Genomic DNA, 27,750 nt, shown 5'->3' with positions numbered 1-27,750 from the left:
TAAATATATGTCATGTAATCATTCTAGGTAGTTCAGCCAGAAAGTATGAAGACGAAATTCAAAAATTAAAATCGCAACTACAAGAGTCTGACTTAAATTCTTTAATTAAATCGAATGAAGTCTTGCAATTAAAGGATCGATTAGCTAGTGAGCAGCAAAAATTTCTGCCTATCAGTAATAATTATAACCTATTGAGCAATACAACTGCACAATCGGCTGATATGTCACTATCGAATCGAATTCATGCGCCATCAATTCAAAACTATTTACCTCATCTAAAGAAGAAACCGCAAGCCCTAATACCGTCATTAAAAATTGGCAAGAATAAGTTAGGAGGTAAATAAAAATTTATTATTAACCGAAAATCAGGAAAATATATTTTAAATAAGGCAATAAATAATCTAATGAAAGTTCGGTGCTCTGATATGAATTTAAATTGAGACGTCAAGTTATTTTGTTTATTGCTTGTACGTCAGAAAAGAACAAGTTGTAAACTTGTATTATTCGGTGTACCTTACGATAAAAATATTTTATTTGAAAGAATGAGGAATAATGTAAACTGAAAATATATAATGTATTAATATCAATAGAGGATAAATTGTTTGATAGCTCTAAAGTTTTAGTAGTCCTACTTATATTCAGCCTCTTCGAATATAAGTTTAAATGGGATAAAACTATAAACGCAGCTTTATTAGTTACTAGAAGACTTGCTAATCTGATTATCGCTAAACCAACTCCAAAATAGGTCAATGAAATAACTTGATTTCATCATAATAGTTTTGTATATATTTGTGCTTTTAGCCACGATAGTGGTTGGCATTCCAACAGTTAAAAGAAGCAAAGAAAGCTATTTGGTTAAGACCTTGGGATCCCTATTTAATAGTATGTCTGATGAAGAAAAGGAAATCACTATTGTAGTAGTTTTTATAGCCGAGGTAAGTATATACAGTTAATATCCTTTTAATACTCATCTGTTTCATGGTCAATCATAAATTCATTAATTTGAGTACTAGTTTACCAATTTAAAAGACAAAGGTAACTTTAAAATTTACTTACAATATACTAATGTTGGAATACGGGTATTACAGCAACAAATATCTGTATGGAATGTTCCTTAGCGTTATATTATAATATACGAATTATTGAAAGTCTGTTTCTCCTTAACTACTGTATAGACGAATATGAAATTTATCAAGGATACCGCTAAAGTCTTATCGGATAAGTAAGAAAATATTTCTTATCTTTATAGCAATATTACATTTCTCGGCGTGTTACATATTTGTATTAAGTTCATTACTTAATGATTTATTGCAAAGGTTTAGCCAATACATTGCATCAGGCCTTTTAGAAATGATTGCACCTGCAGCTGACTATTATCCAGATCTTACTCATCTGCCGTTGACGTTAGGAGACAATATACAACGTGTTAGGTAGCAAATAATAAAATTTTAAACTCTTCTTTTCATCTATCATTAAAAATATTCTAACAAAAATTATGTTATGATGTATAACTTAAGATGGAGAACTAAACAAAATTTGGATTATGCTTACCTTATGATGTACGTTATGAACAAGGGCGTTTACTACGTTCAGGTAAAACTAAGTGTTCATCAGCGTCATCAACTGCCTTGGCAGACTAATGCTGGTGTCACAAACCAGCTTCGTGACAAGGATAACGTAAAACAAATCTCTAAATTACTATAGTCTCCGGGATTCAGTATCCCTACTCACAAGAATTTAGACGCCTTTGATTCTACGTTAAACTCAACTAGACAATTGAGAACTGCTTTATTCAACTATCTGACGGGCTTATATACCCTTCTACAGCAGCTAACATTCACAAGTCATCTTATAAAAATACTTGGGTGAGAACATCTACTAACTAGTTTTTCACAGTCGGACTACAATATGTCCATTCACAGAATCATTTCAGTACACATTACAGCACAGCATTAAATTTACTGTAACACATTTATAATTAGAGTAATTCCTATTGTAAGTAACTAGTTGTAATATAATATCACTATATTATATTAACCAAATTTAGATAGCTATTTCTTCACGGTAGTTCGCACCGTGACAGCTGGTTATTAACTTTTATAATTAAAGTAGGAACCTATTTTGATATCAAATGGATTACAGCTAGTACCCTCTACTTATACCTATTTGCTAACAATATATTACTAAGTTGAATAAATTGTAAATACATATTTTTTCTCAATTATTGTTGTTTTTCGATGTTTATAATAACGCGCTTTCTGCTACAAATTAGCTAGAAGATGACGTCATTTCTGCTCCTAACTGTATCTCTAAAATGAAGAATTTCGCTATGAAACAACGCAATCAACAGTGGTTTGTTTTGCTCTTTTCGCAATTAGGATTTATTGGTAAATACAAACTACTCTATTATAAGAATAGAGTAGCATTTATTCTTCAAATTTTGTGTTGTTTTTCTTTTTAGATACATGTTTTGATGGTACTTAACAATTGATGTATATATAATCTTTTGTATTGATAGGTAAATTGTTCCGAACTGAAAATTTAGTTTACATGGTTAATTACATGTTAATGTTTCATAAAGACCAACCTTGCGATTGGCTTCTAGATCATATTTTATATTCTAAAGTTTGCTCAATAGATAAATCAATGGTATTGGTCAACAGATCTTCGCATAATTTCGAATGTAGTATTTTTACCCGTTCATACATGCAACAATTTAGTCTTGAATTTTTATCTAGTTTGAATTGATTAAGTTTGTATTATTAAAATGGAACTTCTAAAATATTTTCTTTATAAATTTCCAGCGACACTGTTCTCTTCAGAAACAGAAATTATCTAAACGTTTTCGACCTTCACTATTTCAACACGTCGGAAAGCATTCCTCGCTAGCTGGTAAAGTTCAGCCATTGAAGGTTAGGATTCCGACATATCAGCTTTCATTAAGGATTTGTTAACTACTAAGACGCTAGCGTTAGTAATTTAGCACGTGTGTGGAGTTGATAGTTTAGCTTTACTGTTAAATGAGAAGACGATTTCTTTTATTGACGTGATTAGTTCTCGGTTATTGTCTTATTTGATTAAAAATATTTCATTTTGCCTAGGATAAATCATTTAGGATGGGTAATCTGTTTGTGGCTCATAATAATCCTCCAGCTAAAATAAAAACCACCATAAAGCATCATCAAAGTTATTCCATTGAATTTGCTTATAATGGTAAAGGAATGTTTTGGGGCATAAAACCTATTAAAGGAGATTTCATAGACATTCAATTGCTGAAGCCTGTCGAGTTACGCAGGTAAAGCAACAAACACTTGCCATTAGAGGCTACTGGTGACTTTTTAGTACATCCCTGCCACCACTAGCTGTCATTACTTTTTTAAAAGCGGCGACTGAACATGTTTCAGTCCAAACATGCTCCATAGTTACTATATAAAGTGCATAACAGATGCCACTTATGCTGTTGATCTGTGCCATACATGTGTTAAACAAAAGTATGAGTGAAATTATTTATACAAGCAATTAACTCGGTAAAATTTTCTTTACAGACTTTATTTTAAAGGTATCTGCAATTTTAGTATTTTGGTGAGACATACGTGTACTATATAGTACAGTACTCTCAAATGTTTCTTTTAATATTACTATACTTACTTTATGAGTGTTGCTATCAGACCTTTATGTGCTTACATCAGTATTTATTACAAGCTGCTTGCAACATTTGCTTTTAAGGTCTAATTCATCTTCGTGCGTTGTTTTTCAGTTTGAATGCGCGTAATGATGTTAATCTTTATGACAAATATATCGTCTAACTGCATAGTATCTTTTTTATCTTCTAGTATTTGTATCCTAAGTGGCAATAGTGAACATCCAGGTGATATTTTGAATAATGCCGAAGTACTAGTGTTACAAGACGGGAAAGAAATTAAAACCGAAAATTTTGTCAATATTGGAAAATTTAATCATGGAAACTTTTATCACATCTTCGTTAAAAATAATAAAATGGGAAAGATATCGTCAGTCAAGATTAATATTCTTCAGAATTCGATGTCGTGGGTTATATTCAGAAAAGTATGTTATTGTATGCTGGTAATTGATTGAAAGGTTTCAATAGTTATAAAATAGCAAAATAAATAATAGGATGGGTAGGTTACCTTTCAACGTAATAACATTATTACTACATCATAAATTTGAAATGCATTGTTAAGCTGTAGTATCTCGGACTGATTTGCGTTTGAATAAGATAAGAACTCGAGTTAATTTTTAAAACATACGTATCGTCTGAAGCAGTGCAGGATTCTAAGTGTAGTCTATGAACTGTGTTCACGAAGTTTAGTCTCACGTTAATACTACTATCATGCAGTAAAAAAGAATTAAGAATTTCTCTAAAAATTCTAACATATGTGAAATGTATTCGTATACCGTAAGTGAGCTATTTCTTTAGCTGTATTGCATCATCGATTATATCATATTATGAATATATCTCTTTTTATGAAACTGATTTTATTGCAAATCGTGTGATACATTATAACTAATTGTATTAACTGAAATTTCTGGTTTAGATCTATATCAAGGTTTAGGATAACCGGATGTAATGCTCGCCGCAAGAGCGAAAGTATGGTACTTTGTTTAGAAACTGGAAAGGCAATTCTATGCCTGAATTATGATATGCGTCTGCTATTAGGAATATCTATATAAGATGATACAAGACAGATATTGCCTTAATGTAATTTATTATGGTTCCTAATTAATATTTTTCATAACGAAGAGAACAAATAATTTCTATACTTTCTGCCCTAGTTTTACTAGAAAAATAAATATTTTTGTATGAGTATTGACTACTTTACTGGTAGCAACTTATTGTACAGTAAATATAATTGATAGCTTGATTTTACTAATTTCGATCATAGGGCAATTATTTGTTCTTGCATTTGAGATGAATCATGTAGAAAACGAAGTGTCATATGCCCATATGATTTGAGCTCTGTCCTACCTGAGCAAATGCATATGAAACATGTAAAGCTTTCGACTTAGCTACTGGAATAAATAAATGGGATTCGAATTAAACCTTGTTAGTGATGGTAGATACGGCTGCTAAAATCTTGTTATTAAACAGTTAAATTTAATTTACTTTGTGTCTTAATGGTTTTATATCAGTAATTTCTAATAGATGATTACATTGTAAGAAATGCCAGGGTGACATCACTTCTAGCGAAAAGTTGATAATATATATTATATATTTATGATAACAAATCAACAGTATTTTTGCATCGATCTGATGCGATCTTGATCGAAATATCATCATTTTCAGTTGAAGTAAAAGTATATATTAATCTTGTTTCTACAGCAGTTTACGAGATTCGTTAATTTTGCACTTACATAGATATAATTTAGTTTTGGAATTACTACTAATTATAATCGAAGAAAATATTTAAAATCGTAGCTTTGCTAGGTGAATTCACCACGGGCACAATGCTGTATATTGGTGCTCAACGTACAGGTACCTTAAGAACTATGATGCATGCGGTTACACAGTGTTGTAAATTATGCTAGTCTAGCAATGATGTAAACTATTTATCAAACATAGTATGTTAATTAATTTTATTATTTGTACAAATCAATTTAAGTAAAAATGGGAAATGCTCATCATCTTAATTACTTAGGGCAGCTATAAATAATTATGATCAATCTACAAATGAACAATTTCATTCATTGCCAAGAAGCTAATTACCGTACTGTTCGTGCCATCACAATCTACTGTATTAACAAACAATTCAATTTATTTATTTATTATATAACGCAAGCCTTGATATATAATTTTAACCGAAAGCTCGAGCTTAGCAACGGATAAGATAGGTATTAGAAATAAAACGAATATCTAAGTAAATAACTAGTTAATAGCCTTATCGTAAACATTTAACATAAGATAAGTACGTATATTATATCAAACAATGACTTTACTGTGACGCTCAATATTCGCAAAATTCAGTAATTGACGATAACTTTATAACAGCGATAATTTTAGGAATTTATCACTGTAAATCTACAATTGGGTAACTACTTTATATCTGCTAACGTAAAATTTAAAGACATGGTAAAATTGTACTCATCATAATTATTCCAACTAAAAGGCCAATGCAAACACTTTGAAAAAGGGTAAACGCAAAATAACAAATTTATTAAAAGCTGAACTAAATAGATGTATAACATGATAAATATGGCTGTAACGTCTTTAAACTAAACGTTTCAATAAAATTTAGTCTTTTGGCGTTTTTTTCCGTCTACGTGGCGAAGATCTATAATTATATAATCAAAGGAAAATAATTATAAAATGTAATCAATAGTATTATCGTGAATGCAAATACTTATAGTAACTACTGCATAAACAGTTCAATATTTTAATTCCATTACTTTCGTTCCGGTACTTTCTTCTTCTCCGTTTCTTTTGATTCTTCTTCCTCCTTATCTCTCTATCGATCATTACATAACAATAATATTAAAAAAATGTGATGTGTGAAAACGATTAAGTACATTACAGTTACCTCTGATGCGGCCGCAGTACCCTCACTTACGCTTTCTGTGCCACCTGCATCACTTCCACCAGTTGCGGCTTGAGAAGGCTGGACAACATATATCGAGAATAACGTCAAGAAATTATATAGAATAACCTCTACAGAGTAATAATTACCTGTTCTTCGGTAGATTCATTCTCATTTCTTCGTTCTTCCTGCTATTCGAATATTAAATTAAATTAATATGTAATAATTGTAGTTATAAACCATCGGTAAAAAAATTATTCTTACTCTGCTACTTTGTGGATCATCAGGAGATGGCGCATCAGTTCGTTTTCTTTCCGCAGCTTCGTCACGCTGTTATTTAAAAATTGAATCATCTATTATTAATCATCCTTGACTTATGCTTAGTTTAATACTGGCGAATGCATATAATTGATCCTTGATAAAAAAGTTGCGAAATATTTAGCAGACCTTCTTAGGAAAGCAAAGATATCCAAGAATGGCAAATGGAACAGTGAGACCTATACCGTACACAACCCACAGCCAAGGTTTCTCTTCAGCAGCTTCAGCAAATCGGGATAAGAAGGATCCCTAGGTATTAGGTTAAATATTATCAAACGTACATTAATTAAAATCACTATCATAATTTCGTTTTCATAAATGAAGCTGTTAAATCTTACTGAACTAACAGAGTTCTCATGTTGATTTTTCGTTTGCCAGCTGAAAGAGTAATATTTTAATTCAGTGTAGTAGCTTCAAAAGTCAATAATCCATCTTTACATACGTTTCGACAGCAACTTTCTCAGCTGCTGCTTCGTCAGACGTGATTAGAATATTATCGAAACAAATATCTGGGCTAATTGACCATATTTCAAAGCCAAGTGCAGCCTAATAATTTTGGTATAAATTAGAGCTGATAAAATCGGATAATTTGCACACACATTTCATATAATGATCGATTAATTAAACTTACAATACTAGTCATTGTAAAAGGATGTTCATCATTAAAGTAGTTCGGATTTTTGATCTTCTTCGGTTTCCATTCACCTTGATAGTTAGGATTTTCAATCTTTGGTGCGATCCATTTACCTTTAAACTTAGGATTATGAATTTTAGGAGGCTTCCATTCTCCACATCCACTTTCTTTGCATTTAGGATTATCTATAACAAAATTAGAATAATAAATAAAAGCTTACAGTAGAAAGACCTATTGATTGTCAACTTTTTCTACCTATTAAAGGCGGTTCCCATTCTCCATCCATTTCTGCATCCCTATAAGATATTTCATCAAGTAGATAATTTAGCATACTGTACTACCTGCAAAGGTCACTAAAAGACTATCTTGATGGAAGTAATACACTTCAGTGATAAAGCAATCAATCTATTCAATATACCAGTCATCGGGTTTCTTAGCAGTTGGATCAGCAATATATTGTTGTTCATCATCTAACCACGACTCGGGTTTTACAGCAGCCGGATCAGGAATTTCCATAGGTTCATCTTCATCCCTATACATATGTAGCAACCATCGATGAAGCGTTTGTATATTAATTATTTCTTGTAAATTTGAAAATAGCATTTAGCAAAATACCAATCATCAGGCTTTCGAGCATCCGAATCGTCAATTCTAAAAAAATTTCAAGATAGTTATAATAAATTGATTTTCAATGTTATCAAACACAATACAGTATACATACTTTTCCCGGTCATCCCACTCGTCTGGCTTCTTATCATCAGGATCATCAATTTCCTCTGGAGGATTCACAGGAGGTCTATAAGATAGAGTTAATAAATCAGTTAGTGAATCAGATAATAAGTTGTATACCATGATGGATACAAATTAGTAACTGAATACAAATCAAAATAAGCTATACTTTACGACTTACTGAAAATCTTCTAGCAAACTACCCGAATTGACCAACTCCCCATCAACAAAGATCTTAAAGGTATTGTCAGGAAAGATTGCTATTTATTAAAATAAGAATTAAAACTTAATAATTAATCTTTATAAATCATCCCATCAACATCTAAAGAACTGTTAAGGGTACGAACCGAGTTTGTACAGATGTGTTTTATCATCGAAAAATTTGCCAATATCCACATCTGGTTTTTTGGCATGTTTTTCCTTATTATTACATACAGAATGCGATAAATATTGTGTAGATATGTAATCAATTTGCCTTAAATAGTAGATTTAAATTATTCTAATAAGACTAAAGCCACAACTGACCTCGAATTCATTTGTTACAGGATTTTGATGACGAAATATGAAATGCAGCTAATAATAAAATATAATATATATTAAAGATATATTCATTTCCCTTGGTAAAATTTTTTTTAAAACGTAAAATTGCATCATGTACGATAAATTATATTGTCAGGCTACCTTTTTTTCTTCACCACATTTATCAGGACCAAACATAATTGTATAGGGAGTTTTATCATGTAATTCTTCCTAAAATATTAGATATTAAATAAGTACAAAATAAATGCTATCGTATTGGTCAAAAATATCAATCTATAATCTAACCAATTTAAGCTTGTCAGATGCCGATAATAATTTGATGTAAGCACCGCCACATTCTTGAAAATCTTGAAACTGGACTTCATATCTAATCATTTTAGATAACGTATGTAGCAATATTTGTTACATTTGCTGTTGTACTGTAGCATTAGGGAAAACTATAATTGCAATATTATATCTACGATACTTTCAAAAATTATTATGATCAACATTCTTACTGAACGATAAATGGTTTGGTGTCGAAAACGAATGGTTGATCCAACATCGTTGAAATAGCAGAGTGCTTTGCTCTTGACTATATTTCCATAAAAAATGCAGAATATCAAAGAGTGAAATCACTAACTGTCCCATCTAAGCAAAAGGTTGTAATTTAGCTAGAGACAATAATTAGCTTTAACCACCATAGCTAGTGTAATTAATATCAATCAATCAATATTTAAGCCGACATCAATTATATACAATACTGTAGCACGCTAATTAGAATGAAGATTACTCTAATTCAATGAGCGCGTAACATGTACTCCAAGTGTATTGCAATAACTACGTCAAACTGAGCAGTTTGACTCCATAATTTATGGCGGATACGGCTTAGTCACATTTTTTACGTCAGTAACGTTTCACATAGTATCTAATATACTCTACATTAAAATTTGCATTCTAATAATTGGTAATCCAATATAACAAAACTACACTGTAGATGATAGTAGAAGTAAGATAGTATATCTTTAGTACCAAGCATTATTGTCGCAATTTTCAAGCAGATGGAGATTTATAGTATTACTATAAGGGCTATCAACGTGTAGTTAAAAGAAATGTATACCTTCATAACTAATCCCAAATCACCACGGTTAATTAATTTCTTAGTACCTTCAACTTCCCATTGACCTAAATAACACCACAAGAAGGATTCATATAACTCCAGTTTTATGCATGATTAATTCTACTTGCTTATTTCTTAATAGCATAAAGTGCGTCAGAATACGTCTACAATAAAGTTCGATGACACGAAAGATTACCATCATATTTAGCAATATCAGCATCAGCGCCATCTTTCTTAGCCTCCGATACAATCCATCTGTATAAATTAATCATGAATACATACAGTTACTTAGCCAATCTTTCCTATTTCAATAGGTGTAGTTATCTGTATGAACAATAGCAGAAAACACATAATATGCTTCGATTGTTAGACATTGACTATGGTCAATCGTAATACAGTATAGGCTATGGATAGAACAAAAATACTAACTTATCCATTATAATCAAATAATAAGCTATAATCAAGATTGAAATGCTAACTCATCTAGCAATCTTTATTTCATCCGTATTAGCTATTACCAAGTTTAGAATCCTACTTTGTGAGCATAGTGAACTCGAATCCTCGTAAGCTACTACTAAGATTATCAGAGTATTGCAATGCATCCAATAGAATGCTTATGGAATTCAAGATAGCAATGTCGTATATAAATCCTATTCCACTATGACTATAAATTGATAGCCAACACAACATCATTACCTGTGTAGGTGTATAACATATAATGTAAGTTGTAAGTTACTACCTCCATTTACCGAGGACATACAAACTGATCACCTATCATTTCAAAGTCAAAGGATGATACATATCGAGTTTATTTATTTTATTGTCCAATAATTTTCACCTTATAAATAAATATGTGTGTATAAGAACTGTACACTGTCAATTTATCACAATATCTTTTCTATTTCACTGTCTTTGATAGTATGTATTGATTCTATCCAATTGAATTATTTTTCGAATATAGAGTATATACCACTAATTAATAAATTAATTATTATGAAAAACAATAATGTGCAGTTAATTAAACGTGTATTGTTCAATTTTAACGATATCAATTTACATACAGTATGGTGTACCGTCTACATCGAGTGTCTATGCGTATATCATATAGTATTGAGTAAAATGTAGATGAAATCATTACTACTAGAAATCGATGATAAAGTACATACATATAATTAATGAATAGAATGATGATGGTAGCTGTATGCTGAGTCAACTAGGCCATTTTAAGTTACTGCTAAGCCCGATAGTATACAGAAGCTGTAAATACAATGATACAGATGTTACCAACGTCGAAATTTTGAATTCTATTCATTGATGCAACAGACATTTACTGTCAATATCGATTATGAAAGATAAAGCAATATACAATTTACAATAGTAAATGATGCATGACTTGATATGTTCCTCAATCTCGACTCGCTTTTTACTGCTTACCGCAGTGTTGATATCATAAACTAGTCAATTGAAATTAAAATGGCCTATTTCATTGTCGCATGTTGAGAATCAAAAGCAAACAAGCATCGATCAAGGTAGAGTACTGCTCATCCATACTGTAGATAGATATACGTATCAAGCGAAGTTTTATGCTACCCTCTCTCATCATGAACTACCCGTCAAGTACCAAGATTGCAATGGAATTTGAAACTTACAGTGTACTGTAGGCTTATTTTTAGTCTAACCTTTTGCGATATCTCTCGTCAGACTGGAATGCTTCATATAAGTAGACATCATAATCAGTTAAAATGGGCACTTGGTAAGGCTTCTAAAGTCCATAATAATCCAATGATTGATCATTAGGTTATTTCCAACATGACTCTCCAACAGCAGTTATGACTAGCATTGAGTCCATTAAAACATTCAAAGTCATAGCAATGACTAGCAATACTGTACAGTACGTCTATTACAACAACATTCACTTGATCCATTCAACTACAGTATTGTACAGTAGTAATATGACAAGGAGAGTAGAAAGTTCATCCATATTAGACAGTCATGATGATCGAAGTGTAAAAAAATGAATGATAAACCATGTCCAAATCGATACGGCACAACACTACCTTGGATACTGGCATTGATTCCTCCATTTCCTCTTCCAGTGATGATGCTTCATCACAGTAGACTATGGTAGTCGTCAATAGCACCAAAAGGCAGATTGCATACGAACACGTGTTCATATTGCTGTCCAATATGAAAAAGGGAAATGGTAGACTTGAGTGAAATGGTAGAAATGCTATGCGCCAATTTCATGAAAAAGAATTAAAGAAAAAATAAACTTTAAGGTGAAAAGCTTGCAACACATCCTTCACTGGCTAAGAATCCATTGAACATTCTACAAGCCAACAGCGTTATGGCTACCTTACCCTTTCTTCTTCTTTCCAGGCAATACTACGACTTCGTGGCACTCGTTGGTTTTTAATTGCCACCACGCTCGTTTGAGAGAGTCAACTTGAAAAGGCTGCATAGTGAATAGTATAGTTTCCACAGTGTACCGTACAGTACAGTACAGTAGGTCAAATCAGCCTTTTGTCTTGGACGCTTTCAGTTTGCAGCGCTGCATCCACAGTACAGTACATCATGACGAGGTCATACTGTACACTGTACACTGTACACTCACTGTACTGTACTGTACTGTACAGTACTGTACAGTACAGTGTACAGTACTGTATACTTATTGTACTGTACACTATTCTTTTCTTTGAATAGTCAAAACTACAAGTAAAACGCTTAAAAAAGACCAATGGCTATCCACATTCCTATACAGATATAAAGATATATTTAAACCATGCATTTGCGATCCATTTTGTACGATGTGATGCAAAAATTTGAACCTGTTATGTGCCAATGTATCATAGATGATACATGAATGTTATACTAATCCATATACAGTAATAGGCAAAGGATCGTATCGCCTCCTACTGTACTAAATTGCATTTTACGGTAATAAGACTGTACACTGTGTACAGTACAGTACTGTACTGGTGACGTAAGCAGTACAGGTCACACAGCCTGACACAGGAGATGGCTACTGTACTATACTGTACCACTCTCCTTTTCATTATTTTATTATTATTTTGGACGCTATTTTTAGGTAGTTTGAGCCTTCTGGGCCACCGTAGTATTGTACTTTACGCTCAAGTTAATAAAAGACGACGTTTTGTCCGTCAGCAGCTCCTGTCCCTGCTCATTTTTTCCAGCAAAACAAGAAAGGAAGGAAATGGGATATACTGTACTCGACACAGTAATGACAGCGCTTCTGAAGTCGTTTTCCTTACTGTAACATACACTGTACAGTACTGTACAGGTAGTCTGGTCCACATCCAGTACAGTACTGTACAGTGCAGAGTGTACAGTACGCTATGTAGTACTGTACATTGTACACACAGTACTATACTGTGCACTGCAGTGGCGACAATGTGGAGTCAACTGTATCTCTTCTTACTATAATCCTTGTACTAAAGTCCGAGGCTGAAAAAGATAGACGGCATGCAACATGGAAGCTACCGAACAAACAGCAAGTACGTCCACATCCACGCAGCCTTCTACAGCTAATGCCAACAAAATTTCTATCAAGTATATTTGTGGAGGTATGCTGACGGATAGAGCAATATCAAGTACTATGATAGCAAAGAGTTTGTTAAAATCTTGGCATTGACTGTTGATTGCAATCGGAATGGATTATACGAGTAATGCAATCTTGCCATGCCAAGTGAAATACGTTAAGGCTAAAATATCGCCATGCCAACCGCTACTCTGATACGTTATTCGTATTGTTAGACCAAAGAGATCACATTGATCTAGGCTACTTTTGTAGGCTTTACTGCTGTTTTGTGTGTATAAAATGATTATCAGCTTCAATAAAGTGCATGATTTTGCCTACGATACTTCACCTGCGTAATCATCAACTTCTTTTATTCTTCTACCACGTATGGCTACATATCTGAAATGATCTAGATTGTCGAATGGAAAATGATATAAAACCTCGTGATCCAATTCGTTGTCGTGAGTGCGGTTGTCGTATATTGTATAAGAAAAGAACCAAAAGAAGTAAGTTGAGCTAAAATCATGCTATACTCTAGTGCTTTTATCATTATTCATAGTATATTCCCAAACGCTGTCCAGAGCAATGCAATCATTTTCCTATTAATCTTGCCTCAACTTTATAGTGATCGTTTTTGATGCGCGCTAACTAGTAGTTGTTTCTGTGGATCGTTTTGGTCAAGTGGATCTGGAAGATATCGAGTCAATCGTTGTCCAAACAAACGGATTCCTTTACCATCGTTTTATTCAATCTGACTGTTGGCTTTAGTGAACGCTAATATCAAGACATACGAAATTCCAAATTGGCCAGACTGCCAGCATTTTTACACTTGTTCAAATTTGGTTACGTACACTGACTATACAACTATTCGAATGTACAATACTAACATAGACAGTTTGTATAATTGCCATTGTACCGTTACTGTACGTATATTGTAGACATGGAATGCTATCGGTAAATTTGCCATGTAATGATCTCGTCTTTCTATATCTTCGACCTTAACTGCGAATAACTGTAAAATACCTTATTAGATACGCAACGGTAATACTGTGGTCCTTGCAACTCTACGGTCTAGTGTTGTATACTTGTTCAAGATTACTCTTACAGTATTCCCATATATGCGTATGCCATCGAATCCTTATACAGAATTTTACTTGGTATCACCACTGAAAAATGTTAACATTTATTTATTTCTACACTATAATGACGTCTTGGAAAATAAACTTTCCACTAAAATTTTCTATACAAGATAAAAAGAAAAAATCCAAAGTCCTCGTTACCAAGAAGGATACGAGTATATTGCTGCCTATAAAACAACAAAAATACGAAAATCTTAGCATACAGTATTAATACAATCGAAGCTCAGATATTTACAGTTCATAGGCTAGTTTAATTGTAATTCAGCGAGTACAAATTATATAAAGTATTCTAAAAAGTTCTACCTAAATGTTCTTATACTGTATTGGATAATACGCATACTGTAAAAGTGTACATGAATTCTTGGAGTTATATTGTGACAGTTAATTCATAGTAACGCAACATACGTATATGATTATAATCGGTGAATATACGAGTATACCAGTAACTAACATTCACACTAGAAACAAACAAAAGTGCAGCACACTTGAATAGTTACGTTTATCTTGTCGCATACGAGCACAAGTATGTATTTAACTCTATATAAATGATACTCGGTTAATTTTTATTATCGGACATGATAGTCTTTAGCTGCACTTGAAACACATCCATAGACAAATATCACTAATTCCAAGGAAGTCTGTAGTTCAATCAGATACGACTTCTTGAAAGAATTCTATTCAAGAATTACAACCGTGATCGAGAATACAGTCATCCTATTTCATAGGATTAAAAGCTAGCCTACCGGAATACGTATATAATACATAAAACTATTTATTGACTAGAAAACACGACTGCATGATACGTGAGATTTACAAGACAGTAAATGCTCTTTTATACAGTAGGTTAACCTTATTTTACTCTATGAGTTCAAAATACCTGTATTAACTAAAATAAACGAAAGTTCAATAAGAGATTTACAAGACAGTAAATGCCCTACTATACACAGTAGGTTGACCTTATTTTACTCTATGTGTTCAAAATACCTGTAGTGACTAAAATATACGTAAGGCAAAATAAACAAAAGTTCAATAAGAGATTTACAATACATTAATAACAAGACAGTAAATGCCCTCCTATACAGTAGGTTGACGTTATTTTACTCTATGAGTTCAAAATACCTGTAGTGACTAAAATATACGTAAGGCAAAATAAACGAAAGTTCAATGATAATTTTATTTCTTTTAAATTTCAATACGGCAAAATGAACCGCAAGAAAATAGTTTTCAAAGAGCTCCTATCTTGAATATATATTTTCTCGTTAGCTATATTTAATAGTAGGTTTACAATCTCGTTATTGAAACAAAATAAATATATAGAATTGATGAATAATTGATCTAAAACTTGTTAAATGCCTACGTTTACAGCTAATTTTCGTATATGAAAGCTAGATATTGTAGCAATCACGCTATTATCATAGTATACTATTTGTAGTGAGCATATCAAGCAATAGGTTAAGGACAATCAATCATGAAAATTTTACTACGATGATAATCACTATCTAGATCAGTCTTGATAATATTATATCTCTAATGATGTTAATAATAAAAAGAAAATGTACATATTATGTAGATTCGTTACAAACGAAATTGTTAATCTGTACATAGCATGCATTTAAGATAATTAAATTTTACAACGTGTTGTCGGCCATTCTTCAGACAGGAAAATTGATAAATGAATATCCTATATTGAACGCCTCCTTTACATTCACAAGAGTAATATTTTTTAAATACAGTCAATTTATGGTTAATCACAGGATGGAATCCATTTAGCTATAACGTTGACTTTGCAATTTTACCCAACAGTCAATTTACGCCACCGAAATACGCAACGAAAATGTCACCGATAGGAATGGTATAATATTAATTCCAGTTTCATTTCACATCGATATCGATAGATACGGTAGTTATGATAATCTTTATTTAATAACTTTGCGTTCTTAATATAGCTAAGGAACTGAGTCAAATTGTACAACTAATGGCTTAGTACTTTTAATTCCCATCGAAGAAAAGGCCGAAGCTACTTGCTTTATATTATCGGTAATCTAATAAGGTGAAATGAAACCTATCAGTATGAATAAATACCATGATAGCCAAAGCAGAACTTGGCAACATCAAGCAATAAGAATCTTAATACATGTTGACTCGTTGTTAGCTCAAGTAATTTGGCTACTCACCATTTTTCTATCATTAGTAGTTTTTTCGCTTAGCACGTTGACCACAGATACACTATCAATACTTAAAATATCATTTCTAGCACTGCTAGTTGGCTTGATAGCAAGCACCGCTACTTTTGAGCTAAGTTTAAAAATGTAGGAAGACAAGAAATTACTTATCGTTACTGTGATAACTCAATCACAAAGAGGTAGATTGTCGATTACAACTGCTATGACATATTAAATGGCACAGTAAAGTCACTGTCATACAATATACGCAAATACAAATTAATTGACATTCATATCATGAATTAGCTGTAAGTAAATCAACCTAAAGATACCAAAGGAAATTAATTCTAGTATAGTTAACTGCTCGAAGCTATTATCATGTATTCTAATCAATTGTAAGACCATATAACTGATATACATGATGCACGCTATCAAATCTCGCAAACATGAAGCTATATTGCAAATCATGATATCTTTCATCTACAGTAGCTAAAGGAAGCAACTATAAATTTTGTCCTAGCAAATGGTACTGTAAATCTAATTGAATAATTAAATTCCTACCTATATACTTTCTCCCGTTCTGAATATTTTATCTGCTCGATACCTCCTGATTCCATATTTGCGATATCTATCACATTTCTAGAAATAATTATAGGGTTATTTTATCGATTCAATTTATACCAGCACACAAGAAAGCATAGAATTTAAGATATAGCATCGATTCAATTTATACCACGTAGTATGTAAATCATTGCATACCGTGAAACTTCATGTAATATTTTATTTACAGCACCCTTTTCGTCATTCTCTTTGGGCGACGTTAAAGATTCGTTGGGCGCAAAGTCATTACTATTGAACATAAGTTATTTCTATTATTGTTAAGGTAAATATTATTTCATGTTTATAGGTGGCAACATTGAACCTTATCAATACTAAGTAATTTACAGCCTAAAAAAGAATTTTTCTCCAATCAAATAGAAAACTATATCAATTAGAACAACTTTCTCTCGATATCTAGATTGATACATTGATGTCATATAAATATAGTACAGTACATAAAAGGTTTACTACTATTGTAGCTTATATCGTCCTCTGTGCGGAGTAATGAAGTCCACTGTTTCATAGGCTGACTAAAGTCTTTATGCTGCACAACATTGCGACAAAGGTAAGACTTTGGGTAATATTTGAAAGTCGGTGCAAAACCTAAGCTAGGTAATTTGCTAATGAAAAACATTTGCAAATCATTGACTATCTACCGAGTAAAATAGAGCTATTTTACGAAGTTGATTTAGCTACTTTTATTCTATTGACGATATACGCGTAAATATAGGTTTAACAGTTTGAAAATGCCAGCCATGATCAGGTTTCGTAGTGACTTACCTAAATACAGGACGTGATGGAACTGCCGATGAATCCACCATTAAAGGCGTTCTCTCATTAATAATCGGATTCTAAAATATCACACCGTTTGGTTACTCGATTTAATTATGTCATTAACAGAGTTTAGACATTATAAGTACTATTCTTACTAAACAAGCAACGCAACCAATACATTGTTCAACATATACGAATTCTATCATACGCTGACGATCAGACAAACAATCAAGATACAACAGGCGGCAAAAATGACTTTTTGAACTCAAGATAGTGCTTGTACAATATTGAAAAGAGACGCATTGTATATCGTCGCTTCAAGAGCATTTTTATCCATTACTTATGACTCGATTGGAAGCATTATTGGAGTGTACAGTAGTATCATAAGCGTAGTCATTCCATCATTGGAATAAAGTGAATTTATATTCCAATGGGAAATGACTCTTTTCTGCATGTGAAGAGCACTGTCATCTAGACGCGTCTACACTCGACACTTTCTCATGTTACCTGAACATCGAAACGTTCATCAGAGGAGTTGGAGAAACAGCAGCCCATGCTGCTTGTGATTAATTCTACAGCAAAGATATAGAATCAATTGATGTATAAAACCGATGATCAATGGACCGTTTGGATGATCACCTAGAAGCTGATTTCGGTCAGGATTACTATTCAAAAATCATCTAACTTGCAAGTGAGAACTGCCGACGACCTGCTCCTGCGTGGTGTGCGGCTGAAGCAATATACAGTACAGTACTGTACAGTGTACAGTATACCGGACTACAGTACCGTACTGTCATGACTCTGAGTCCATTTTATTCTTTCATGCAGTATAATACTGTACTGTACTGGATCGGGTACTGTACTGTACGTATAGTAGGTACTGTACTGTAGATTCCAGTACTCAGTACTGTACCGTCGGAAGCATGACGAAATCGTCTCTATTAAAGTACTAAGCACTTGCTTTCTACAGTTCACCTTCAGTATTTTTATTTTACTCTGAATAATATAATAGTATAATATAGTCAACAGTTGATAGAGAGAAAATAGAAGTCGCTGACGAAATCGGCAACTGCCGAAAGATAGAAGAGTGACGAAACAGTCATATGATATACCGATGACTTAAAGTGTACTGTACTAACAGTACAGTACATACAGTACTACAGTAGTCCTTGTCTGTACGTCTGTATGTCTGCACTTCTCTTTTCGTAGCTACAGTACTGGACAGGGCAGTACTGTACACTGTACACTGTACAGTACTGTAGTTCTTAAAAGAATAGTACAGACGCACGGGCGTACAGACAAGGACTACTGTACTGTACTGTGTACTATTAGTACACTTTAAATCATCGGTACATCATGTACTGTTATACTGTACTGTACTGTACTGTACTGTGTAATGTAAGAAAAAACTGTACAGTACAGTACTATACTGTACGTTCATGTTATCATGATAATCTATCTTCGGAGATATCCTTCTACGGGTATATACAGTATAAATACTATACTGGAATTTCAACGGAATACAACTTTGATTTTTGAACGAAGGGGAGACATCGAAAATAATCAGATTGTACAGTAGAACTGGCAAAAGTGGACTGGACTGTACATTATACAATTGTTCAAAGTATACTGTACAACTATTTTTGCCGTCTTGGCTGTCTGACTGTCTGAGCCGTCTGGGCCATCGTACAGTATAATTGAGTAGTCCATGGTACTGTACACTGTACACTGTACGGTACACACTATCGCTATGACAACACCCGATCCTTTGCCATCACAAATGCTAGCAAGACTACAGTATATATTGGCGTAGAGATGGATAAATACCAAGTTAACCATTTTATATCTTAATACTTAGTTACGTTACTGGTTACTACCTCTTCAGATAGATGTAATTGATCGATATAATATATTATTGCAGCACAATATTCCACTGTATTTCCTAATATTCTTACCTACGCGTAAAGCAATTCATAATCCCTCAAGGAATACCAACAACGTTAACATTGGCTATGAATCCCAATTGAAATAGGATATGATTATTGGACGAAGAAACCAACATCTATTATTGTCTAAACTCTAGTAATCAAATAAATCGTCTAGCAAATCTACGCATTCCCTAACAGCTGCAAGTGAAAAGGTATTCTGACTATTTACTAATTTTACACCAATAACTTACAATTCATCACTACTCTCAAATTTATAGATACAAATATCGATCATTAAATTGAAATCACGAAATTATCACTACAACAGTAATCTGATCAATATTTGCCTTTCACAATTTCATTTTTACATATAGGAAAATTCGTATCATTAACAAGCACAAATATCGAAATGAGTAACAGTCCACGCCGACACCAAATTGTTCATGCCATTGATTGTAATGTTGAAAATGGGCCCCCACTAGATTTCTCCTTCAAGCACATCGAAACGCTCTCTGGTAATACTTGCTTGTTATTGCAATGGTCATTTCCTCTTAAAGCATCTTTCATCGAAAGTTGCTAATGCTTAATACTTTGAGATCTGAAATGCATACTTTAATGTCCCAATAGAAATATTACTTGATGTTGTCACACTAAATAATATAATTATCAAAGGTTTCTCTATTGCTAGAAAGAAATGTAAATTTTAAGTTATTTAGACAAAATGTAAAACTATCATCCAAGCATTACAATTTCCAATCAATATTGCAGATCTCCGCAATGAAGAACCCAGGCTTGGAAAAGTCAAATACAAAGTATGAAGCTAAAGTTACTCGAATTTACATAATCTAAATATTGTTCATATCTTAGTCTACTGTAATATAATAACTCTGACTATTGCCACCAAATTGCTAGATAAGCTCTTCCGGCAAGCACCATACCAACTCTTTACGAATTAACAATAATTATGTTAAAAACTTTGACGGCTTTCCAGAAGTAGTAGAAAAACTTCTGGATAAACCAAATGGTTTGTCATGGCTAGATTTGTCTTTCAACAGTATAACAAAAATTGACAAGGTACGGTATTTTGTTACATCCTAAATTATAGCTCAACTTAAACACTTATTCGGTTTGAAAATTTAGATTTAAACTAATAACAGCTCCTCTACATATACAGGTCTTGCTTAATTATCCATGTATAAAAGTTTTATATCTACATGGTAATAAAATCGAAGATATAGAAGAGATTGATAAACTAGCATCTTTAACTGAGCTGAAATCGATAGCACTCCATGGTAACCCTATTGTTGACGTACAGGGATATAGGAATTACGTTCTTTCTCTCCTTCCTAATCTAAGGCAATTGGATTTTAGTGCTGTTACAAAGCAAGATATACGATTAGCAGCTGATTGGCGCAAAATGGGCAATGCTAGAAAGCTGAAATCGCCTCGAAAAAAGAAACAGCAACAAAATGATCAGTGATTTTTTCTTGAACATTACACATTTACCATTCCGCATATAGTTTGAAAAGAAACGTGAAGTTTTGATCAAAAGGATATTCAAGAACATCCCTTTGAAATTATCATATAGCTCGAATAAATTATAATGTATCATCGCTTACCGAAAATAAATATGGTATCACCAGTGGTAAATGATACAAATATTTTCTGTGGTCATTTTACATTTCTTCAAAGTAGTTATCAAGTCGATTCATTTACTGTTAAGTCTGTAATCAACTATATTTGACATAAATCAAAATGTCACGAAACTATACAGATATATGTTTCCGTAACGACTAAGGCATTCGCAAGCACCGATCTCATCAATTGATAATATAACTTTAAACTATCTACAATTACATTTGCGAATAGCTTTTTAAGTTACTAAAATAAATTTATTGCATTCCTTAACATATTAGACCGTAATACAGGATTGTCAGCATAACATACAGTACTGATATCACAAACATTATTCCATATAAAAAAACGCTTTAAAGTGTTAGATTTATAATTGTGTTTGTAACAATAACAGATAATACTGGGTTACCAAAGAAAACTTAACTTTATATGCAAACACATAACAGACTCAGTATTTTCATACATTAACTAGCTGAATATCAATACGAAAACAGAATATCTACTGTACTGTAATTAGTATTAATAGCAACTGCGAACGACTAAATCTCTTATAGCTCTACTTTTAATCTCAAAGGTAAAATAAAAATTTGAAGATAATACACTAATGTCGAACGCTTTATAATGAAGTCGTTTCTATTTATCCACAGTAAAGCAGCCGAACTTCTACCAATCTTACCACTTGGCCAGAAACAAATACTCGTACAATATAATTGAAAAATTATCAATGCTTCACAATACACTTTATTTAACGTGTAACATCTTATTTATATAAACAACCAATCTACATGTTCTAAGCCATGTAACCGAATGAAGATCGATATCCAGGGAAATTCAGCTGAGCGTGAGTTGATGGTAACATCTCACTACGATTATCCAATTGCGACGGCAATTCGCCCGTCGTACTATTTACAATTTCTTGATTATTACCAAAACTTCCATTAGTATTCAATGATAGCATGTTTTGCGCCTGCTCGAGTCCTAATCCAAAATAGGCAGATAATGAGATCGAATAAGTTTTCTACATTCGCTTCGCATAAATTCAGAATACCACTTTGCAATAAATACAGAATATGCATAGCATGCTTTATTATAATCAAATTAAGATAAAAAAGCAGCAAGCAAATAAAAGTATTGCATAATCCATAACAATCAATCTAGCTTATTTCCTATAATTCAGCTGCTGCGTTCGTAATGATAATACCAACTACAACGGGTTCAACATACATAACTAGAATTACCTATGGGATTATCGTTTCCTTGCAGCTGCTTTAACTGCCGCCTAAGAATTGTAAATAAATAAAATAAAAAATTTTAAGTTAATCTTGCCACGTGAAGAATGATAACAATGACTGATTCTCAAATCAAAAGATTACGTTTCGTCTGCTTTATATTCTTCCCATGCAGCCTTCCGCTCATCTTCTGTTAATTTTTCTGATTCTATATTCTTGAGTAAAGAATCATGTTCATGATAACTTAAAAGGATTTTCGGATGTAGATCCTGTATAATTTCCGCAAGAATTTGATCCTAATTATACACAAACGATCCATATCAAATACCGTTACGCATTACATCCCTAGACTTGAACAAGAATATAGTTCCGTAAACCTGTGGGACTAAGGGAGTTTTTAAATTATCCGGCTCAGGAGTAAAGGCATACAGTTCCTGCAATTCTGACATGGTATAATGGCGCTCGATTTGACGCTTGTCAATAACTCTGTAAGCTAATGATTGTTTCGTAACCTAATTCAATGAAGAGGCATATGTATAGTTCATGGTTGGATTTATTGCATTTCTATACGTATTCCTGAAATAACATCAACCTGTCTTTCATAGATTTTTTGTTCCATTGTACCCTATCAGTTTCGGGTAAAGAAGGACTAAGCACGCATATCATCCCATTTAAATATCGATGCAATTACTTTATATGTCAACTTTACAGTCATACCTTTGCGACAAGACGATAAACATAAACCGTTTTTTTTTGCCCAAATCGGTAAGCACGGAAAATCGCTTGCATATCATAAGACGGATTCCAACCAACGTCAAATAAAACTACTCTACTAGCAGCAGTCAAATTAATTCCTAAGCTACCAGCACGCGTCGAAATTAGGAATACTCTGCATCTAAAAACATTAGAAAGTTAAGAAAGTTAATTTATGCAGAAATTATCAACACCTTGATCAAATAAAATTCTTAGAACTACAAATGATGTAATTAATCTTATTACCTAATATACTTTATTACAGAGTACAAGTACACAGGTCTTACCGATAGCTATTGCTATTATTAAATTTATCAATATAACGCTGACGTAGTTCCGCAGACGTTCTTCCGTCCATTCTGCAGTAGTCTTCATATGACAAGCTAGGTGTACAATTCTCTCTCAATACTTCTTCAATCAATGTCAGACAACATAGACTATGGCTGAATATAATTACTTTCTCTTGTAATTTATAGGCCAGATCGATTATTTTCACAACGACTTTCATTTTGTTACAATATGTCATAAGATCTTCTTGTGGAACCTTCGCAAGTTGTTCCAGCCAGCGCTTTTTATGTCTATCAACTGCATCTTTATCACTAGCTGAATTAATAGTAGTGTTTAATACTAACTGATCCACGGTTACAGCCTTTTTACTTCCGTCATCACTATTTACACGTGTATTAGCTGAATCATTTTCATTTCCTTTGGTCGTATCACCTAAATCAAGCCTCGTAGCGTCAATAATGCCGGTATCATTTTGAAGATGGTCACAATCTTCAGCCAGACTTGAATCTTTCCATGTAGTAGAGCACCCTCCATCACTAACAGTGCTGACTTCATCGTTTTCAGAAACCATGTCCGTCATGGAATTATTATTATCTCTTTTCCAATTCCAAGGATACGTCCAAATGCTTGTCAAGTTCGAGAAATCACCAAATAAAGCTACACACAAAGCCAAATCTATAAATTCCTCATAGCAGGAAAATAGTTACAATGATGATGGGAGAAAAATACTTACAGTAGGTCCGAAAATGTAGATGATCGTCAGATGCAAACTTTTCTAAGTAAGATTTGTAAAGTTCACATTGTTTTCTCGACATACGAATATAAATAACATATTCATGTTTCGGAGGCAGCTCAGACTCTAACACATCGTAATCGTATCTCTGCATAAATGTATAACGAGCTAAGTTAATAAAGAAATTCTTCAACATATAACCTAATACAAAACATTACACCGGCAACCTGTACAAAAGCCTTGACTTTCAAATTCAATACATAAGTGCGTTTCTTCATATATTTTACATCATCCCTTGTAGAATCCGCATGTAGTCCATTACGAATTGGATTAATGAACCTATTTTTGAATTCACTCATCGAGCCAAGTAACCGTGGCTTAACAAAATTGACCATATAATAATCTGGTACAAAAATAATTCAAAAGTTAAGTCAAGATCTAGATCCAGGAAAGGAAAAAATGTAAATATAGTAAAGTACATCTGCACATTTGTAAATAAAAGATCTTTTTACGGAGTATATACATTCGCTTAAATTGTTTTGTAAAGGTGTCCCAGTTAGTATAATACGTCGTTTCGTCCTGATTCTATTTAAAATCTCAGAAGTTTTAGTTTTTTGACTTTTAAGCAAATGTCCTTCGTCACATATAACAATGTCCGGACCTGCAATAATTGAAAAATTTACCCAAGTTACGTTAAATAAATGTTATTAGGTAAAGCGTAAGCATTACTCACCAGGTTCCAACAGAACTTGTGTAAGAAAATCATTACAACTGCGATCAAAATTAGATTTATCAGGTGATAACAACCTCGTATACATATTATAACTAATAATCATTAAACCCTTCGTAGCATTCCAGAGCCGTAGAGGCCTCAAACGGTCCTTAGTACTGCTTAAGGTAGCTGAAAAAGTGTGTACCTGCAAGATATAGGGTCATATATTTTCAGATTAATTAATAATTTCTCTTATATTTTAACAATTCTAGTAATAACTTACACTATAACTATTTTCCCTCTTGAGCCACTTTTTAAACTCCAGTGCCCAATTTAATAAAACATTTTTAGGGCATACTACAAGTACGCTCTGTATGCTTTCATTACCATAGTTCAATACTGCATCGATGAAAGCGATAACCTATTTAGACCAGTGATTAGTTGAGAATAAGTTTAAAAGTATGAACCGGAACAATACGAATGCTAGAAGCTACCTGTAACGTTTTACCCAAGCCCATCGAATGTGCAATTATACAACCAGATCCAGGTTCAGCAATTCGATCAACTGACTCGATACAGCTTGTCCACATAAATTTTATACCTTCCTTCTGATGAGCTTTTAGATGCTTACTAATGAATGATTGGACGTAAACAATCTTTTTATTATCATGTTTCTCTAAAATAAAGTCATCTACTTGACTATTAGTTGCAGAAGAAGTAGTTTTCGAACGCTTCTGATCTTTAATGCGATCTAATCTTTTTTTTTCTTCCTTCGCCGCAGCTCGGGTTTCCGGATCTAGCTCAAAATAGTTAAGAACCCGGCGTATTTTCTTACGACCAGCAGAGTTCTTTTTTAAACATACTGTAGAAGGAGAATCATCTTCATGCGTAGCATTTGGAGGTGATTTACGATCTTCGACGTTATTAGTGTGGTGAGTATTTTCTTTATCTTTACTAGAAGCAATAATTTCCATTGCATGTTCACTCTGATTATCAGGCTCATTGACAGAAGTCAATGTCGAAGATATCTTTACCGAATTATCACACACTGAATCTGCATTTCGGAAAGAACAGTGGCTTGATGGGTCATCGCGACGACGTTCCGATGATACCGAATTATCACACACTGAATCTGCATTTCGGAAAGAACAGTGGCTTGATGGGTTATCGCGACGACGTTCCGACGATACAGAGACCTGCCTTTTATCATGGTGAGTTATCTCACAGTCTTTAACAGTTGCTTTATGCCTAGAAGATTCTGATTTAGTAGGACTATATTGCAAAGCGCTTTTTAGCACAGCCTTGGTAGCATTACTTTCGGTATCCGTTGAAATGCTCGTGATACTATCAGCATCTGTAAGGTCTTTCTCGACTGATCGACGCACTCTTGCTTTTCTATCACCAATCAGGTCTTCCATATTCAACACCGTGCTATCAGAATCCGAAATTGATTCGTCGCTAAAGTTGTTACTTGCTTCATTACTATCGCTGAGATTACATTCACTATCGATATGTTCATCATCGAATTCATTACAACTCGAAATAGGTTCATCTGATTCGTTATCTGATATATCGTGAGATGATGATGGATAATTATCTTCATCAGAATTCAACGATCCAGACTCTAATTTCATACGTTTTACATTAGAATGATTACATTTTCCATCACTTATGTCAGAAATGTCCGATTTAAGACGGTGTTTTCGACTCTTTGGATGTTGTTTCCCTAGTAATTTTCTTTCTATCTTGCTTAAAAATGAGGACTCCTGACTTTCGCTTTGACTATCATGAATTGACTGTATATCAGGATTATCATAATCGCTATCTAAAGACTTATCTTCGGTTCTATCTTCCAATAAGAAAGGATCATGATCAACTGTAATCTTATACGTCGGGTAAAGCAGTTTTAATTTTTTGATATTTAAATCTTCTAAACCAACAGCCACTATATGAAAACAAGGAAATGTTGGCATCGTTCCTAATTTCAGGCGTCGGCTGCTAATTGTATTTATATTCTCAGTTCGATGCATGTCTAGTGCATTCTTCCAATCATCAGAAGATAAATGAATTTCAAAGTCAACACAGCTATGTCTGTCATATGTTTGATCAGCCGCTATCATATCTTCTGCTAAATATCGATTTAACTCTTGGTTTCTATCCACTGCCAAAGAGTCAACATTCGAAACCGCCTCATTAACGTTACTATCCAAGTTATGTTCCCCTACACTAACATTAGTAGAAACGTCACTGGCATCGTCAGATCCAAGAGCATAACTAGCTGTATCGATTGATTTGGATTCCATTAAGTCCTTGTCGCTCGGTTTACCACAACACCTGCCTTTCACGACGCTGCTTTCCTTTATCGAATTACTACCGAAGCACATTCCCTCATAATTTTCTTGCGAA

The 27,750-nt window shown here is 33.2% G+C and overlaps 5 protein-coding genes across 5 annotated transcripts; 2 read left to right on the top strand and 3 right to left on the bottom strand.

Moving 5' to 3' along the window:
• Positions 1–197: 197 nt before the first annotated feature.
• TRIADDRAFT_26013 (uncharacterized protein) lies at positions 198–4,095 on the top strand (the record flags this gene model as incomplete). The annotated part of the gene is made up of 9 exons (XM_002112897.1): positions 198–336; positions 802–939; positions 1,250–1,430; positions 1,518–1,593; positions 2,273–2,387; positions 2,519–2,649; positions 2,805–2,912; positions 3,102–3,295; positions 3,834–4,095. Coding segments are annotated over 9 exons (1,344 nt in total), but the record flags the coding sequence as incomplete, so codon positions are not given.
• Positions 4,096–6,401: 2,306 nt separating this feature from the next.
• On the bottom strand, positions 6,402–10,125 carry TRIADDRAFT_50321 (uncharacterized protein; the record flags this gene model as incomplete). Its single annotated transcript, XM_002112454.1, has 17 exons — positions 6,402–6,464; positions 6,798–6,863; positions 6,981–7,100; positions 7,308–7,397; positions 7,483–7,670; positions 7,741–7,781; positions 7,904–8,017; positions 8,101–8,136; positions 8,207–8,281; positions 8,396–8,474; positions 8,562–8,634; positions 8,740–8,787; positions 8,896–8,964; positions 9,040–9,121; positions 9,252–9,328; positions 9,854–9,918; positions 10,050–10,125. The coding sequence occupies 17 exons, from the start codon at positions 10,123–10,125 to the stop codon at positions 6,402–6,404; spliced, it is 1,362 nt and encodes a 453-aa protein (XP_002112490.1).
• A 6,351-nt stretch (positions 10,126–16,476) lies between these two features.
• On the bottom strand, positions 16,477–18,621 carry TRIADDRAFT_56564 (uncharacterized protein; the record flags this gene model as incomplete). The annotated part of the gene is made up of 6 exons (XM_002112453.1): positions 16,477–16,572; positions 16,705–16,825; positions 17,254–17,331; positions 17,452–17,541; positions 18,073–18,143; positions 18,574–18,621. The coding sequence occupies 6 exons, from the start codon at positions 18,619–18,621 to the stop codon at positions 16,477–16,479; spliced, it is 504 nt and encodes a 167-aa protein (XP_002112489.1).
• A 1,782-nt stretch (positions 18,622–20,403) lies between these two features.
• TRIADDRAFT_26078 (uncharacterized protein) lies at positions 20,404–21,474 on the top strand (the record flags this gene model as incomplete). Its single annotated transcript, XM_002112896.1, has 4 exons — positions 20,404–20,509; positions 20,763–20,806; positions 20,907–21,068; positions 21,169–21,474. 4 exons carry the CDS (start codon positions 20,404–20,406, stop codon positions 21,472–21,474), a joined length of 618 nt encoding a protein of 205 aa, XP_002112932.1.
• A 1,524-nt stretch (positions 21,475–22,998) lies between these two features.
• TRIADDRAFT_25002 (uncharacterized protein) lies at positions 22,999–26,318 on the bottom strand (the record flags this gene model as incomplete). The annotated part of the gene is made up of 11 exons (XM_002112452.1): positions 22,999–23,154; positions 23,236–23,370; positions 23,451–23,483; positions 23,576–23,753; positions 23,899–24,556; positions 24,633–24,780; positions 24,860–25,035; positions 25,156–25,293; positions 25,366–25,549; positions 25,628–25,765; positions 25,839–26,318. The coding sequence occupies 11 exons, from the start codon at positions 26,316–26,318 to the stop codon at positions 22,999–23,001; spliced, it is 2,424 nt and encodes an 807-aa protein (XP_002112488.1).
• Between the last annotated feature and the right edge of the window lie 1,432 nt (positions 26,319–27,750).

Source organism: Trichoplax adhaerens, genomic scaffold (assembly GCF_000150275.1).
Source record: "Trichoplax adhaerens TRIADscaffold_5 genomic scaffold, whole genome shotgun sequence".
NCBI classification, from domain to species: Eukaryota; Metazoa; Placozoa; class Uniplacotomia; order Trichoplacea; family Trichoplacidae; genus Trichoplax; species Trichoplax adhaerens.
The sequence above is the reverse complement of the archived record's forward strand: the minus strand, read 5'-3'. Positions and strand labels throughout refer to the sequence as shown.